The sequence below is a fragment of the Dama dama genome, chromosome X (genome assembly GCF_033118175.1).
Source record: "Dama dama isolate Ldn47 chromosome X, ASM3311817v1, whole genome shotgun sequence".
NCBI classification, from domain to species: Eukaryota; Metazoa; Chordata; class Mammalia; order Artiodactyla; family Cervidae; genus Dama; species Dama dama.
The window spans coordinates 22,217,160-22,233,973 of record NC_083714.1 but is presented as its reverse complement, the minus strand read 5'-3'; the positions used below and the strand labels follow the sequence as shown (position 1 = coordinate 22,233,973).

Here is a 16,814-nt window from a genome sequence, read left to right as displayed (position 1 = left end):
CCCCTCAGTCAGTCTCTTCCATCAGGACGCTTCCATGAGCCTCTTATCCTTCTCCATCAAAGGGCAGACAGACTGAAAACCACAATCTCAGGAAACTAACCAATCTGATCACATGGACCACAGTCTGTCTAACTCAGTAAAACTATGAGCCATGCAGTGTAGGGTCACCCAAGATGGACGGGTCATGGTGGAGAGTTCTAACAAAAGGTGGTCCACTGGAGAAAGGAATGGCAAACCACTTCAGTTATTCTTGCCTTGAGAACCCCAAGAACAGTATTAAAAGGCAAAAAGATACGACACTGAAAGATGAACTCCCCAGGTCAGTAGGTACCCAATATGCTACTGGAGATGAGTGGAGAAATAACTCCAGAAAGAATGAAGAGACAGAGCCAAAGCAAACGCAGCACACAGTTGTGGATGTGACTGGTGATGGAAGTAAACTCCGATGCTGTAAAGAGCAATACTGAATAGGAACCTGGACTGTAAGGTCCATGAATCAAGGCAAATTGGAAGTGGTCAAACAGGAGATGGCAAGAGTGAAGTTGACATTTTAGGAATCAGCGAACTAAAATGGACTGGAATGGGTGAATTTAACTCAGATGACCATTATATCTACTACTGTGGGCAAGAATCCCTAAGAAGAAATGCAGTAGCCATCATAGTCAACAAAAGAGTCTGAAATGCAGTACTTGGATGCAATCTCAAAAATGACAGAATGATCTCTCTTCATTTCCAAGGCAAACCATTCAATATCACAGTAATCCAAGTCTATGCCCCGACCAGTAATGCTGACGAAGTTGAAGCTGAATGGTTCTATGAAGACCTATAAGACCTTCTAGAACTAACACCCAAAAATGATGTCCTTTTCATTATAGGGGACTGGAATGCAAAAATAGGAAGTCAGGAAATACCTGGAGTAACAGGCAAATTTGGCCTAGGAGTACAGAATGAAGCAGGACAAAGGCTGGTAGAGTTCTGCCAAGAGAACGCACTGGTCATAGCAAACACCCTCTCCCAACAACACAAGAGAAGACTCTACACATGGACATCACCAGATGGTCAATACCGAAATCAGATTGATTATATTCTTTGCAGCCAAAGATGAAGAAGCTCTATACAGTCAGCAGAAACAAGACCAGGAACTGACTTGGCTCAGATCATGAACTCCTTATTGCCAAATTCAGACTTAAATTGAAGAAAGTAGGGAAAACCACTTGACCATTCAGGTATGACCTAAATCAAATGCCTTAAGATTACACAGTGGAAGTGACAAATAGATTCAAGGGATTAGATCTGATAGATGGTGCCTGAAAAACTATGGACAGAGATTCCTGACATTGTACAGGAGGCAGTGATCAAGATCATTGCTATGAAAAAGAAAATGCAAAAAGGCAAAATGGTTGTCTGAGGAGGCCTTACAAATAACTGTGAAAAGAGGAGAAGTGAAAAGCAAAGGAGAAAAGGAAAGATATACCCATTTGAATGCAGATTTCCAAAGAACAGCAAGGAGAGATAAGAAAGCTGTCCTCAGTGATCAATGTGTTATACATATCAGCATTTAACTACATTCTGCCTAATTTTGTTGCCTCAGGTCTTTCAAACAGACCTAGGTTCAAATCCTTCCTTCATCACTACTGGCTTTGCCATGGTAGGCAGCTTACTTAGCCTCCCTGATCTGCTAAACAGTCATAATTATATTTTATAAGACAATCATGTTTACATGAGACATCAGTGGAAGATTCTGGCACACAAGAAACATTAAAAAAATGTTGATTTTCTTCCAAACCTGGGTTATAAATGGCATGACATCTGAAACTACAAGTCAAACTTCTTGCATTGAACAGACAGCTGAACACATTGAAATAAGGCAGTAAACACATCATTGGCTTACAAGGACTTATTTGGCATTGTGTGGAAAATTTTCAATATATAATTCAATAGCAGGTTCTCCAATACTTATAATACAGTTTTGTTCAAGTTTTCTTTTAGAAGCACAGGCCATCAGAGTGAAACATTCATATATGTGACAACCACAGTCGAGTAACAAACCAAGGGAATGAGGGGTAACATGGGGAAAAATGACCACAGATCCACAGCCCATAGAGGGGAGTGACAACACATGTCAGGTCCCCTACTATTGGGCAATCTGTATCAATGAGCATAATCTTTGACACCAAAATGCCCACTGCCTAAACTTTATTCTAAGGAGATAATACAAATGAGCTACAAGGATGCAATAATGCAGCATTATTTATGATATGCCAAAATTAGAAATATCCTAATAAGCTAAATCACCATATTATTCTTTAATAAGAATGTAACTGATCCAGAGAGTGATACAGGATGATAAAAATGATGTTGAATGAATACAGTAGGTATAAAACAGCAGGACTATAACACAGTGTGTAAGAGTACACATAATGTATGTGTTCACATATACACAACAGAGATATTTAGAAAAATGTTGGCCAAAATGTTAATAGTTATCATTTATGGGTGGTGATTTTTTATTTTCTTCTTTAGTACTTTTTGTATGCTTTGAATTTTCTATATAATAATGTGTTTATCTTTATAATCAGGAAAAAAAGTAACTTTTTTTTAAATCGGGGAATAACTGTTTTATGATGTTGTCTTAGTTTGTGCTATACAATGCAAATCAGCCGTAATTATACATATGTCCCCTTCCTCTAGAGCCTCCCTCCCCCCTCCCACGCTACTCCTCTAGGTCATCACAGAGCGCCAGGCTGGGCTCCCTGTATTACCCAGCAGCTTCCCACTAGCTGGCTATCTTACACATGATAGTGTACATATGTCAGTGCTACTTTCTCAGTTCATCCCACCCTCTCCTTCCCCTGCTGTGTCCACAAGTCAATTCTCTACGTCTCTTCCCTGCAAATGGGCTCATCAGTACTATTTTTCTAGATTCCAAATATATATGTGTGTGATATATGATACTATATATATGATATAATATATATTATATATAGTATATATATAAATTAATATATGATATTTGTTTTTCTCTTTCTGACTTACTTCATTCTATAGAACAGGCTCCAGGTTCACCCACCTCACTACAACTGACTCAAATTCGTTCCTTTTTATGGCTGAGTAATAGTGCATTATATACATGGTTGATGGGAATGTAAATTGGTACAGCCACTATAGAGAACAATATGGACATTCCTTTAAAAACTAGGGATACAACTACGATATGACCCAGCAATCCCACTAATAGGGCATGTATCCTGAGAAAACCACAATTCTAAAAGACACATCCTTCCCTGATGGCTCAGCTGGTAAAGAATCCACCTGCAAGCAAAAAAAAAAAAAAAAAGAATCCACCTGCAATGTGGGAGACCTGGGTTCGATCCCTGGGTTACGAAGATCCCCTAGAGAAGGGAAAGGCTACCCACTCCAGTATTCTGGCCCGGAGAATTCCATGAATGGATTCCAGGAATGGAGAATTCCATAGGGTCGTAATGAGTTGGACACAACTGAGCGACTCTCACTTTCTTTTCAAAAGACACATGCACCCAATGTTCACTGCAGCACTATTTACAATAGCCAAGACATGAAAGGAATAACATTTTTATTTGGGGTAAAATAAATCTCCTTACAATGTGAGCTACTTTGTTCTGCTTCTTCCTGCTTTAGTTCTCTGCAACACTAATTTCCTTTCAGTTGCAAAAGTCTAGAAAGCAGACTGTCAGTTCTGCTCTGCCTAACCTCTTAAGGCCTCTGGTCTGATCAGAGGTCAAAATGCAAGGGAACTGTTCGGCTCCTTCTAAAGGGGATTCTTTGTAACAGACAGGACGGCTGCGACATAAGAACTCCTTGTGTAAGGACTGTTTATGCTCCATTCAAGCTACCTACTAGAAATGGGAATGGAAGAGGGAAGGTTATTTTAGGGTCAACTTTTTCTTCAAAGAAAACAGCCTTTCAGGTACTTATTGCCTTGCTCAAAAGTATGTGCATGAGTCCAGGGGTGTGTCTGTGTCATCTGCATTCCATCTCGCAAAATACTTCCTTTGAGATTCCCATCACGTCCCACTTCACTAGGGTATTATTAGCATATTTGCCGTTTTCCCTTTTATCCCCTCCGACTTCAGTCACCAGAAAAACAGCTATACACAGACCCTACAAAAGATGGAATGCCCATGAAAACACTGAAACATTGGCCTGAAACTATGAAAGAACCCAAGGGTCTTTCTGTTTCTTATTCGGAACATGCTACCAAAGCTAAAAGATTCCTTACCTGCTTTATGTAGCGTAACTGAGATTCAGCAATTCCATGAATGAAAGATTCAGGTGAAGAGCCTCTTGGGGTACCATCAGTAGCTGGTTGGTTTGAAGGGCCCCATAGCATTTCACGGACAGATGGGGGATTCAAGTCTACGTGGAAGTCAGCTGAAATCTTACAGTTGTTCTTCACATCAAACAAGGCAAGATTAATAAAAAAGGGTTCAACCTAGGAATGAAAAACATTACATTTTTAAACAATGGCTTTTATTTTAGGTGGGATGGGGGAGGGATACAAATTACACAAAATTTTTTTTTATTCTTCAAGTTTCTGTGATTACAGTTCCTTTCTGAATTCAACATTCAGCTAAATTGTATTATGGCTCATTTGCATATGAAAAAGAGCTTTCTAAATAACAGACTCTCAAATTCTAACTTTTGTCCAGTGTAATTTCATGTTATAAATTTTTTTAAATGATGAGTAGAAATCAGAAGCCACACTTAAAGAACATCAATTATTCTACGAATAAACTTTAATTCTCCATAAGCTTATTGAAATTACCTAAAAATAATGCCAGTATTACACAGTAGAAATAAATCTTCCCTTTTTCTATATTACAGCTTACTGGATTATGCATTTAATAAGAGCTAATATCAGTCAAAATCAAATTACTTGACAAAAGCTTTGCCCCATCAGCAGTTTTGGAAGACATGATTCCTCTCTACAGATGGCATTTGAAAGCTGGTCACAAAGAGAAATTTCATGCCAGATGGCATAAAGATTAACCCTTTACACACCAAGAGTCTGCTAGTGCATCTCAGCTACTTCATAAGAGAATAAATCATCACTGGATACTTTTCAAACATAAACTAGAACTCCCTCCCCCCGCCAAAAAAAAAAAAAAACCAAAAAAAGGTGAACAGAAAATGCAGTCTCTTTGGCGATTTTACATTCATAGTTTCAAGTATTCCTAAGCAGCTCAAATGATCCGTGACAGCTAATAATTAGAATTTTCTGTGCAGAACACAATGAATTCACTCTATGAGAATAGTGAGTGAGACAAGCTGACTGCACAGCCTCTGTGTTCCTCCATGGCTTTGGTATTCCTTATTCATGGCTATTTCACAGAAGTCATATTCTCTAGTAAAATTTACAAATTTGAGGATTTTCCAGGTTCTGGAAATATGTCCCTTCTGAAGGTCAAGAGTCTACCTACCCTATCTGCTATTTTGAATAGGTAAGACTTTCATGAATCCTCTCAAGATGAAAACATATTCCTATCCTGGCAAAAGAAAGACAAATAAAATTCTTCCATGTCAAATTTATTGTAACATGTAGCAATGGAATTTTCACCCAGTAAATTAGTTCTCAGCAAAAAAAAAAAAAAAAAAAACTAGTTTCTTTAATGTACTGGTTTAAGGGAGGTAGAAGAAAAAGTCATACATACGTTTGTGAGTGGTCCTTTTGCATTGTCTCCAACATGACCCAAGATATTGAACATTAAATCATGGCAATTTACCAAGAAACGTTTATTGCACTTTTCCTCAAATGGCTTTATATCAGGTTCAATTCCTGAAAAATCCAACCTCTAAAAAACAGATAATATGAATCATTTCTCTCCCAAAACAGAATTCACATGAACATAGATCTCTAAGTAAAAATTGCAAAATCTAACAGATCTCTGTCCAATCTTCAGTTGAACTCTTTTAATGTTTTCATTCAATGAGCCTTTGTAGCATTCTTACACTAAGGTTCTAACACTGATATAAATCCCTGCCTCACTCCTGACCCTGCTCCTCTGATTTCATCTCCTACCACTCAAGCCTCCCCCCTCCCTCTGTTTCAGCTCCACCAGTCTCTTTGGTTATTTTTCCAGCACACCAAGTACACTCCCACCTCAGGACCTTTGAACTTTCTGTTCTGTCAGGAACTCTCTTCTCCCAAGATAGATGCATGGTTTACTCCCTCATTTCATTCAAGTCTCTAATCAATTGGCAGTCCTAAAGAGAGACCTTCCTTAACTCCCTATATAGAATTATATACTCTCTGACGGCCTATACTCCCTTTCCTTAATTAATTTTCTAACATTATTTTTAACATTTACTTCATTATTTATTGTTTGTCCTCCCCACAAAATACTGTGTTCCAGGATGGTAGGAATTTTGTTTCTTTTCTGAGCTGTGCATGAAACAAATTTGACATGAATGAATATGGGAGGCAAGAATAACACCATGGCCTCTAACTTGGAAGATTTAGTAGAAATTCAGTAGATTGTGATGTTATAAACTTAATTGTGAAATAAAAATGAACAGCAGATATAGGGGGAGGGTGAGTAGAGACAATGACTTCAGTTTAGGATATGCTGAGTTTGAAAGGATACAAGTAAGTGGTTGGAAAATAGGAAAGGTGTGGGTTGGAGATCTGGATTTCAGAATCAGTGCCAACTAGGGTGATGAGGATGAGGCTGGAACCCTGGGGACCACCTACATTGAAATGATGGACAGAGGGTGAGGCGTGTGCATAGGAAACTGAAAACCACTGAGCTCAGCTTCTAACAGAGCTGGGGGATGAATCCTGGCTGCCACTGAGATATATTTTTTAAGTTATTGGTACTTGAAAATAAAGCTTAAAAAAAGATACTGGGAGTCAAGAAATTCCTCCCAGCAGGGGAGGAATCTGTCCCCCACCTCAAAGAAACTCACTGAATCCCCCTCAGCTCACCCAGCTCAGGCAATCTGAGTTCATCTGTTCATTCCAATTGTCTGAACAGACTCACATTCTGTTCACAAATGTAAAGTATAGACTGTGGCACAACTTACTATACTTTCAATAAGACCAGAGAGAGGGTAGATGGGAAGTGACTGGATGAATCTGAGCAGAATATATTGCCAGTATGGAAAAGTCAAGCCAAGAAACACAAGAATTTTTCTCAATTGCCTGAGTAATTCAAGCCAAAACAGGTATTGTGCCTGAAGAGTCTTAGATAATTATAGCTGTTCTGACCTTGCCTGCGTCACTGACAAAACTCTCCTTAAAAGGGCCTAAAGTATAATATTCGTACCTGAAAGCATAATTTTTCCCCCAGAGTCTATTTATCTGCAAATGTGTGGGACTAGACAGCTCCCTCTTGAACACTTATCTATCTGTGGAGCCAGCAGAGGCAAGTCATTGCCATGGAGATCAATTCTAATTTCCACCCATTTATCTGCTCTCCTTTCTAGCTTACTCAGACAGTGGAATGTGAAGGAAAACTGGACTAAACCACTCTAGCCCCCAATTCCTTTCCCTTCTGAGGACTGTGAGTACAAATGTGGGGACATACAGCCTTCCCTAGGAGTTCAAAGCCAGAACCATCTCCTTCAGTCAGTGTTTCTTTATTGTCTACAGTCAGTGGTAGAAAACTCATCTCTGGACACTGAACTCTGGCCAGAAGGGAAGGCTGATATTATAGGATGGCACTGCCTACCTAGAAATGTACACACAACCTGGATTTCTCTGTGGTAAAATTGGTCTTCCATAATTAACACTGAATTCAATTTTTGGTTAAACTTTCATCCCAACTGTAAATTTTTCTCTCACTGTAGCTCACTGATAAACAAACATAAAATCAGTTCTGTTCCATGACCACAAAAACACTACACCACAAATTTTTTAAAGACACTGGATGGAGTTTCAACCACAGTCAATTGGCTTCTTTGTATACAATCAAAGAGTCTGACATGTCCAATTAGAGTGCAATCAAGATGGCGGGGGAGGGGGGAACACAGGAAGACAAGGGAATCAAAGGCTCAGACATGGTTCAAATGAGTAAATTTCTGAATGAATATCTTAGAACTAACATTCCCAAGGCCTGCTATACACTTTCTGGAAAAAAAAATATAGAACTTACACAGATAATATAATAGTGCTATGGGGGAAAAAAAAAAGAGGAAACATTTAAAATAAATTTTCCCCAGATAATTTTATTTTTTCATGTGGTATTTTTATTAAGGAAAAACTTCTACATTATTTATAGACTACATACTTTTTCCATTTCAGACTAAAAGAATTTTAGTTAGAAAAACGTTTGAAGCAAAAAGAAACACAATCTATCTTCCCAAAACTATTTTATATTTTATTGCTACATTTTCACTGAGAAAAAAGCTGTAATGCTTATATAATGCATACTATTTAAAAAATTCCATCGATTTTAATTATAAATTTCATGTAGAAAACCCGTTCATGGATCACAGCCTTGTCATGGCAAAGGGGCTTGCATAACTCTGTGAATCTATGAGCCATGCCACATAGGACCAACCAAGACCAACAGGACAGGGTGAAGAGTTCTGACAAACCGTGGTCCACTGGAGGAGGAATGGCAACCCACTCCAGTATTCCTGCCACAAGAACTCCATGAATGGTAGTAAAAGGTACAAACATGTGAAACGGGAAGATGAGCACCCCAGATCAGAAGCTGTCCAATATGCTACTGGGGAAGAGCAGAGGGCAATTACTAATAGCTCCAGAAAGAATGAAGAGGCTGGGCCAAAATGGAAACAACACTCGGCTGTGGATATATCTGGTGGTGAAAGTAAAGTCCAATGCTATAAAGAACAATATTGCATAGGAACCTGGAATGTTAGGTCCATGAATCAAGGTAAATTGGAGGTGGTCAAACAGAAAGAGGATGGCAAGAATGAACATCAACATTTTAGGAATCAATGAACTAAAATGGACAGGAATGGGCAATTTAACTCAGGTGGCCATTATATCTACTACTGTGGGCAAGAATCCTTTAGAAGAAATGGAGTAACCCTCATAGTTAACAAAAGAATGCTGAGACATTACTTTACTGACAAAGGTCTGTATAGTCAAAGCTATGGTTTTTCCAGTAGTTGTGTACGGATGTAAGAGCTGGACCATAAAGAAAGCTAAGTGTAGAAAAATTGATGCTTTCGAATTGTGGTGCTGGAGAAGACTCTTGAGAGTACCTTGGACAGCAAGGAAATCAAACCAGTCAATCCTAAGGGAAATCAATCCAGAATATTCACTGGAAGGACTGATGTTACAGCTGAAGCTCCAATACTTTGGCCACCTGACGCAAAGAGCCAACTCACTGGGAAAAAACCCTGATGCTGGGAAAGATTGAAGGCAAAAGAAGGGGGTGGCAGAGGATGGGATGGCTAGATAGCATCACTGACTGAATGGACACTAATTTGCACAAACTCTGGGAGACAGTGGAGGACAGAAGAGCCTGGCTTGCTGCAGTCCATGGGGTTGCAAACAGTCGGATAGTACTTAGCAACTGAACAACAACAATACGTAGAAAAACCGAAAAGAAAACCAAAAGATTCATCTTCCCTCAAGTAATTTATTTACTTGTGAAGTATTTTCCATTAAGAAAAATATTTGTAACATTTAGACACTGTAGAAGTTTTCCATTTTTAAAAATTGGTAATTTAATTGGAAAATGTCATGGAATTACCTAAATCAGAAGAAAATCTGAAAAAGAATAGATACATATATATGTGTAACTGAATCACTCTGTTGTACACTTGAAACTAACACAACATTGTTAATCAACTATACACAAATATAAAATATAAATTAAAAAATAAAAGTTAAAAAGAATCATGGAACTAAATATTAACTACATATTTAGTAGTATCTTAGTAATAAAAGTGCCTCACTCTCGTGAAATACACATGTGCACATAAATTTGTACTTTCCTGGACCGCTTTCCCTCTGAAGTGAGATTAAACCAGACATGAAAATTATCCCAGTTCTACAGGCCTACATCAAAAGTGGAAAATAAATAGTATAGTTCCTTATACTATACATTTCCACTGATACTGGATTACAATTGTATTTAATGTGTTAAAAGCACTGAAACCATTGTTAAAGATTCTTTAATTTATTGATTTTGAAGAGTAAGATGAAGTGAAAACAATATAAAGAATTGAGAGGAATATATATATATACATATATATAGTTTCAGACTATTTGTATATTTTCAGCCCTCCTAGTGAAATTAGTTATTAAGCTACCTATTCAAAGCAACCAAGACAAAAAAATATAAAGCAATAAATATATGCCCAGTAGTTCAAAAATCAGTTGATTTCAACATTTCATACACTGTTTATCTGAATAAGCAACAATTATTTAAAGCAATATATCATTAATACCTGAACTTCTGAATCAAAAGAAAAGAGATTCTGTCTTCCATCTCCTCTACTGAGCTTGTTTAGTTGTTCAGTTTCTCTTCCATACTAAAATTGAAACAGACAAATATATATATAAACATATATACACACACACACACATACATACACACGTATTGATCATTACTTCATTTCCTTCAAAAGAGTATTAAATGCTATTTAATGATCTAGTTTATGAGAACCTAGCAACTTGACACGGCTTCAAATATACACTCTTCTCCACTTCCAAGTACTTAAGGTGGATAAAGAATGCTTGCTGGGCAAGAGTTACAGTCATCATGACCTGTGCTATTAATCAAGTATTTATACTTTCTATACACTTTTTTTAAGACCAAGAATATTATTCAACCCATAGTACATAAAAGAAATACAAGAGACTTGTGATGCAAAAGAGAATTACAAGAGAACTAATCCATGGTGTTACTCATCCATGATACATATATAATATATATATATATCCATGAGTATATATGTTATATATATAATGTATATTATATACAATTCTGATTCTATCACTTTAGGAAAAAACATAATGGGCTCTATGGTCTGAAATGACAGACTCAAAGGGAACACATTAAAATCTACAGGGGATCATGAGTGTGTTTCAAAATTTTTTAAAATATATTAACATTGAAACTTAAAAGAATGGTAAATTTAAAACAGAAAAAAGTAACATCTAAAGCTGTATAAGTTAATAGCTCAGGAGGAGGAATAAAGTAAAAATATAAATAGGTTTGGCAAGGATTTAAATGGAGATAAACAGGGTATAACCTCCTAATCTAGTATAGAGTCCATAGAGTAAAATATGTAACCTAGTAACATAGACATGATAATCACCTCTACACTTTCAAAGCTGGCTAATTTCAAACACCAAAGAACAGAGTAATCAACACAAATGATGTCTGTTAACCAAAATCCTTATCTGATAAAATTATTCATATACGTATAGACAGGCATTCACATACAGACAGACTCTGATTTTCATATGAAATTAACATATACAAACTATTAGACAGAATATCATGTTCAATCTACATCAATAGCACCTTGAATGAATAATATTTAGCTTATGAATGACAAAGTAATTAAACTGAATGTGGGGAAGGAAATAGCAACCCACTCCAGTATTCTTCCCTGGGAAATCCCATGGACAGTAGGAGGCTGGTGAGCTACGGTCCATGGGGTCCTAAAAGAGTCAGACTTGACTCAGTGACTAAACAGTAAGAACAATACACTGAATAAGAAACAGCAGATAAAATTAATATTCATAAGAATCTGGTAGCATTTCTTGGAACCTAGGGAAAAAAATAACACTTTCCAAACTGTTAGTTGGTACTGAACAGGTCCAACTTGAGCAGTGTACTTTTCTTTTGTAGTCTCTACCTGTTTCACTAATTTGTTGTGATTTTTAACTTAGAAATGACATTGCCAAATGGAATCCAGCATTACAGCCTTAATATGCAGGATTAGCATTGTCTCGCTTGAAGGCAAGTTGCCATAACAAAGGTGTACCTTCATCAGTTCTGGATGCATGCTCCTTTCCAAACTGGCCATGATGTTCTCGGCTTTTCCTTGGCTGCTAGTTTCATCATCTGAAAATTCATTAAAAGCAGATGTTCTAAACCATGCAGACCATTAACAATCACCTAAGAGGAATATCCTAACTATCTCTCTCTCCCACCCCAACCTCTCCTACTAGATTTATTACAAAGAATTTTGATTATGAAAGCACTGGGAAAACTTTAATGGACTTTTGAAAATCTGCCATGAATCCCCTATCTGTTTTCAGTCTGGTTATATTTCATATGTCAGAGCCAATGGAGCATCAACTCTTTAAAAAAAAAAGAAAAACCTATCAACCTCCACAGTCACTTTTAATCAAGAAGTAGGTCAACCCTCACGATTAAGAGTTCTGTATTCACCCTACACAAAGGACGTTCCCATGGATTAAACACAAGGGCTTTACCTCAATAATGAATCATTAAAAAATTCTGACCTTGTGCTATTTCCACCGTCTCCTTTTTCTCTTGCACTAAACTGTCGGTATTGATCTGAATAATCTTTTTCAAAGTTATCAACCATTCCTCCATTTCCTGCTCAGTTTCAGCAGCCAGATAATGGCTATACTTATCTAACATCTTGAGTTCAAAAGCATGACGGCGCATTTTGGGGCACTGGAAGGAAAAAAGAAAAGGCATGTGTTCAGTTAGTTTAGTCACCCCTTTAATATTAGATTTCATTAGTTTATTTTTACCTCAGCTCAGCACATACGTATGTCAATACTTTCATGAAAGAATTGCTTCTTTCAACAAGCAATAGAAATTCCAAGATGATGTAAAGACCATGTCAAACATCTTTTTTATCCCCCTCAGTATTGAGTACTGGAGAAGGAAATGGCACCCCACTCCAGTATTCTTACCTGGAGAATCCCATGGACAGAGGAGCCTGGTGGGCTGCAGTCGATGGGGTCACAAGAGTCGGACACGACTTAGCGACCAAACCACCACCAGTATTGAACACAGAAATATAAGCACAAAGTTGACATAAAATACTACATGTTGAGTGGGTATTATCATTTAAGGCCTTCTGACATCCTTCACATTTAAATAATCAAACTAACTTGACAAAAATAAGCCAATGTTTTACTATTTCCACCCTGCTGGAAGTTTTCCTGGCATATTTATAGATTTTCAAAAGCAGCCCTTAAAAACAAGCTCAAATGTGACCTGAAATAAATCTGGTAGTTGCTTTATATCACACCATAAAATACAATATCGCTATCCAATTCATTTTCATCACAGTATGAAAGAAGCATAAAAGAAGACTGTAGTTGGTTCATATTAAAATGTGGTTCTCAATAAAAATGATGGACATGGCCTAGGCTGAATCCTAGTACACAAGAAAAGCCTCTTCCTTTCATCAAACATGATGACACCTTCTTTTATATTTCTGCTTTCTCTGTCATGACAAAAGAAATGACACACTGTCCCCCGCTCCCAAACCTCAGCATTAATTTCAAGGAAGGCTCATGAATCAATAATTTTCCATCGCATGGTCATTATTCAAGAAGGATCCAAGAAAGTTCCTCCTTCTCATCTTCAAAGTAAAGAATGAAATTAAACTGCTGTAGCAAGTCCTAAAGATTTATATATTTGAAAATATTTGGGAGGAGGGAATCATAAATAGAGGGGAAATCAGAGCCTGGGAGCCCCAGTAAAGGAAGGTCAAACTGCACTAGAGCTAATTGAGAAAATCTGGGAATTGTATGTGCTGCCTTCTTTCCAGTAAGATAAGAAAGGTGCCACACACATATATTGGGTTAGCCAAAAAGTTCGTTCCATTTTCTGTAATGTTATAGAAAAAAAAAAATGAACTTTTTGCTAATTCAATATATGAAAGAAGGTACCTTCTATTCACATAGATGATTGTATATTTTGTATTTTAAAGTGTTTTTTCATTTGCTTCTCATGACAATCTCACTTAATAAAGTGAGGAGATATGATTAATCCCACTTTACACTTCTGTGAACTAAGATTCAGGTAGGTTGGGGGTGTTGAACTGACATCTCTTGCCTCCCCATCAACGCAGTGCCCCTTCTAGTCGACCTGGCCGGGCTGGCTCTGTAGTCTTGGCTCCTATTGCTTGGTCAATCAATTTCCTACTTAATCATCTCTCTGTCCTCTACTCCCCACCCTGTCTATACTAACCCTAACATCCATGCCCCCTTCAGTGACTCAAATCAGCAAACATGTATTAAGCCCCTACTGTATATACAACTTTCCTAATTATTATAAGGGGCTCGGACATGAATATGACATGGTCTCTATAATGGAAAAAGGAATGGGAAGAATTCAGCACAGTGGTAGCACAGGGGAACTGGAGCATAGTTCCACTTAGTGGGAGTGAGTGTGAGGAAGAAAACAAAAAATGTTCCATGCTACAAGGCCCATTTGAGCCAAGTCTTAAAAGATAAGGTTCAAACAGGAAGTATGTGCTGGGCAGAGGAACAAATATAAGAAAGGCACATGTGTGTGACACTCTGTGGAGTGCTTAGCCTGGAGTGATGCGAGCACAGAATGTATGAAGGGGATGCCAGGGGTGGGGGTGGCGGGGTAGTAGGAAAAGTCAAATCACTGTGGGCCTGCAGTGCCCTGGTAGGATCTTTAGAGCTCACTATGCAAGACAATAAATCAAGAGCCAAAAGGTTTTGAACAGACAAGTGAAGGACCCCATCTATATCTCAGGAAGATGGAGTGGAGCACGACAACACATCAGAAGGCAGAAGACAAGACTCTAGGCAAGAAAGGATAAGAGAGAACAGGAGGAAGACAGTGAGAATGGAAAGAAGGTGAGGGATTCAAGAGGCACTTTGGAGCAGACTCCAGAGGACCAGGAAAGCACTTGAATGGCAGCACAGAGGGAGAGTGGGATTCTGAAGAGGATTCTGAGTGTTTAGTATGCACGTTTTGGTGGGTGGAGAGGCAATTCATCAAGGCAGAAAAATACTGAGGTTCTTAACAGATCAACAACCTTCTTCCAGAAAGAGAAAGAAATATTACCTCCATAAGCCCTACCTGAACAACATCGATGCAAGCATCCAAGTAGATGCAACCTTTAGATTCTTTTGAATTTTTCTCATCTTTATAGGAATTGAGAATATATGAACCATCAGGAAGCTGAGTTAAGTAAAAATACCGTCTCTTGAACACCTATAGGGAAAAAACCAACAATGACACATTTGTTACATATACACGGCATCTGAACAAAACACCTGGATGGGTTTGCCACAGACATTATATCTGGATAATTTGCAGACAACTTGGAGAAGTCATTAGGAATCACCATGATCTTCACTTTCTTAAGATGGAGAGCTTGAAGTCAAGTGGTTTAACTCTCAGCCAAATATCTGGAGAAATTTTAACTCTTTAAAGTTTATAAAGCATTTATGCATATGAATCACTATCCATTTCACTACAGCATCCTTTTCCTGTTTAATTGCAAACCATAACTGGACTCTTATTATTTCATTCACATCACTACAAATCCAAGTTGTATGTGTCTATATATATACACAGACACACTTACATATACATTATATATATATATATATACACATATACATTATATATATATACAATTCATTGCATTATATATACATTATATATATATATATACATTATATATATATATATGCAATACACACACACACACACACACACACCCTGTATCATGTATTTATAGCTCACCTGCAGACCTTACTGCACTCACTTATGCTGCTCCAGGGTCCCTATTCCTGAGAGTCCAGCTTAGAAAGTACTCAGAGGGAAACACTGAGCACCATCACTTGCTACAAGTTGCTGCTGAAAGCCCTGTAGGCTGAGATCTACATTAAAAGGCCCAATGGGATCAGGCCATCCATTTGAAATTAGGGATTAACAGTTAAGGAGTACCCTTGCTGCAACTCACGGTGAAATCCACAGGAATTGGAGAAGAGCTGGAAGACAGCCTGATGCATTTATTCTGTCCCTCTGCATGTGTACAAGCTCAGTCGCTTCAGTTGTGTCCAACTCTTTGTGACCTTCTGGACTGTAGCTCCCTGGGCTCCTCGGTCCATGGGATTTCTCCAGGCAAGAATACTGGAGTGGGTTGCTGTGCTTCCTCCAGGGGATCTTCCCGACCCAGGGATCAAACCCACATCTCTTACATCTGCTGCACTGGCAGGCAGGTTCTTTACCACTAGCACCACCTGGGAAGCCCCTCTGGGCTTCCTTGGTAGCTCAGCTGGCTAAGAATCCACCTGCAATGCAGGGGACCCCAGTTTGATTACTGGGTCGGGAAGACCCACTCCAGTCTTCTTGGGCTTCCCTGGTGGCTCAGTTGGTAAACATCTGCCTGGAATGCTGAGGAACTGGGTTCAATCCCTGGGTTGGGAAGATTCCCTAGAGGAGTGCGTGGCAATCCACTCCAATGTTCTTGCCTGGAGAATCCCCATGGACAGAGGAGCCTGGTGGGCTGCAGTCCATGGGGTCACAAAGACTCAGACACTGCCCCTCTATTCTCCCTTAAAGAGTCTTGGACCTGCTGATGGAGGTGGGAAAGGGGGATTCAGAGCTGAAAGAAGCCACAGACTGCAAGATATATCCAGCATTTGTTATAGTAAAATTCCCCAGGACAAGAGATCTAAAATGATTTCAGGGTGGGAATGGGGAGACAGAATAGGAAATAGTCTCTTGATGATCATATTGAAGAAATGCATTCCTATGCATCTTGTCTTACAGAAGTCAGTTTTCAGATTTAAGCTTGCTGTTTTCAATAACCCATATGACTATCCCGTATGATCTCTGACTATTTTAAGAACTTTAATTAAGGAA

The 16,814-nt window shown here is 38.3% G+C and overlaps 1 protein-coding gene across 3 annotated transcripts in view; it reads right to left on the bottom strand.

Moving 5' to 3' along the window:
* Window positions 1-16,814, bottom strand: part of DOCK11 (dedicator of cytokinesis 11) — a 208,365-nt gene that overhangs the window by 125,580 nt on the left and 65,971 nt on the right. For all 3 annotated transcript variants that reach the window (XM_061137481.1, XM_061137483.1, XM_061137482.1), the window contains exons 7-12: window positions 15,018-15,152; window positions 12,440-12,617; window positions 11,956-12,035; window positions 10,408-10,491; window positions 5,691-5,831; window positions 4,259-4,471 (exon numbers count right to left, since the gene is read on the bottom strand). In XM_061137481.1, coding sequence (XP_060993464.1) covers window positions 4,259-4,471; window positions 5,691-5,831; window positions 10,408-10,491; window positions 11,956-12,035; window positions 12,440-12,617; window positions 15,018-15,152 — 831 coding nt within the window. The remainder of the gene's footprint in view (window positions 1-4,258; window positions 4,472-5,690; window positions 5,832-10,407; window positions 10,492-11,955; window positions 12,036-12,439; window positions 12,618-15,017; window positions 15,153-16,814) is intronic.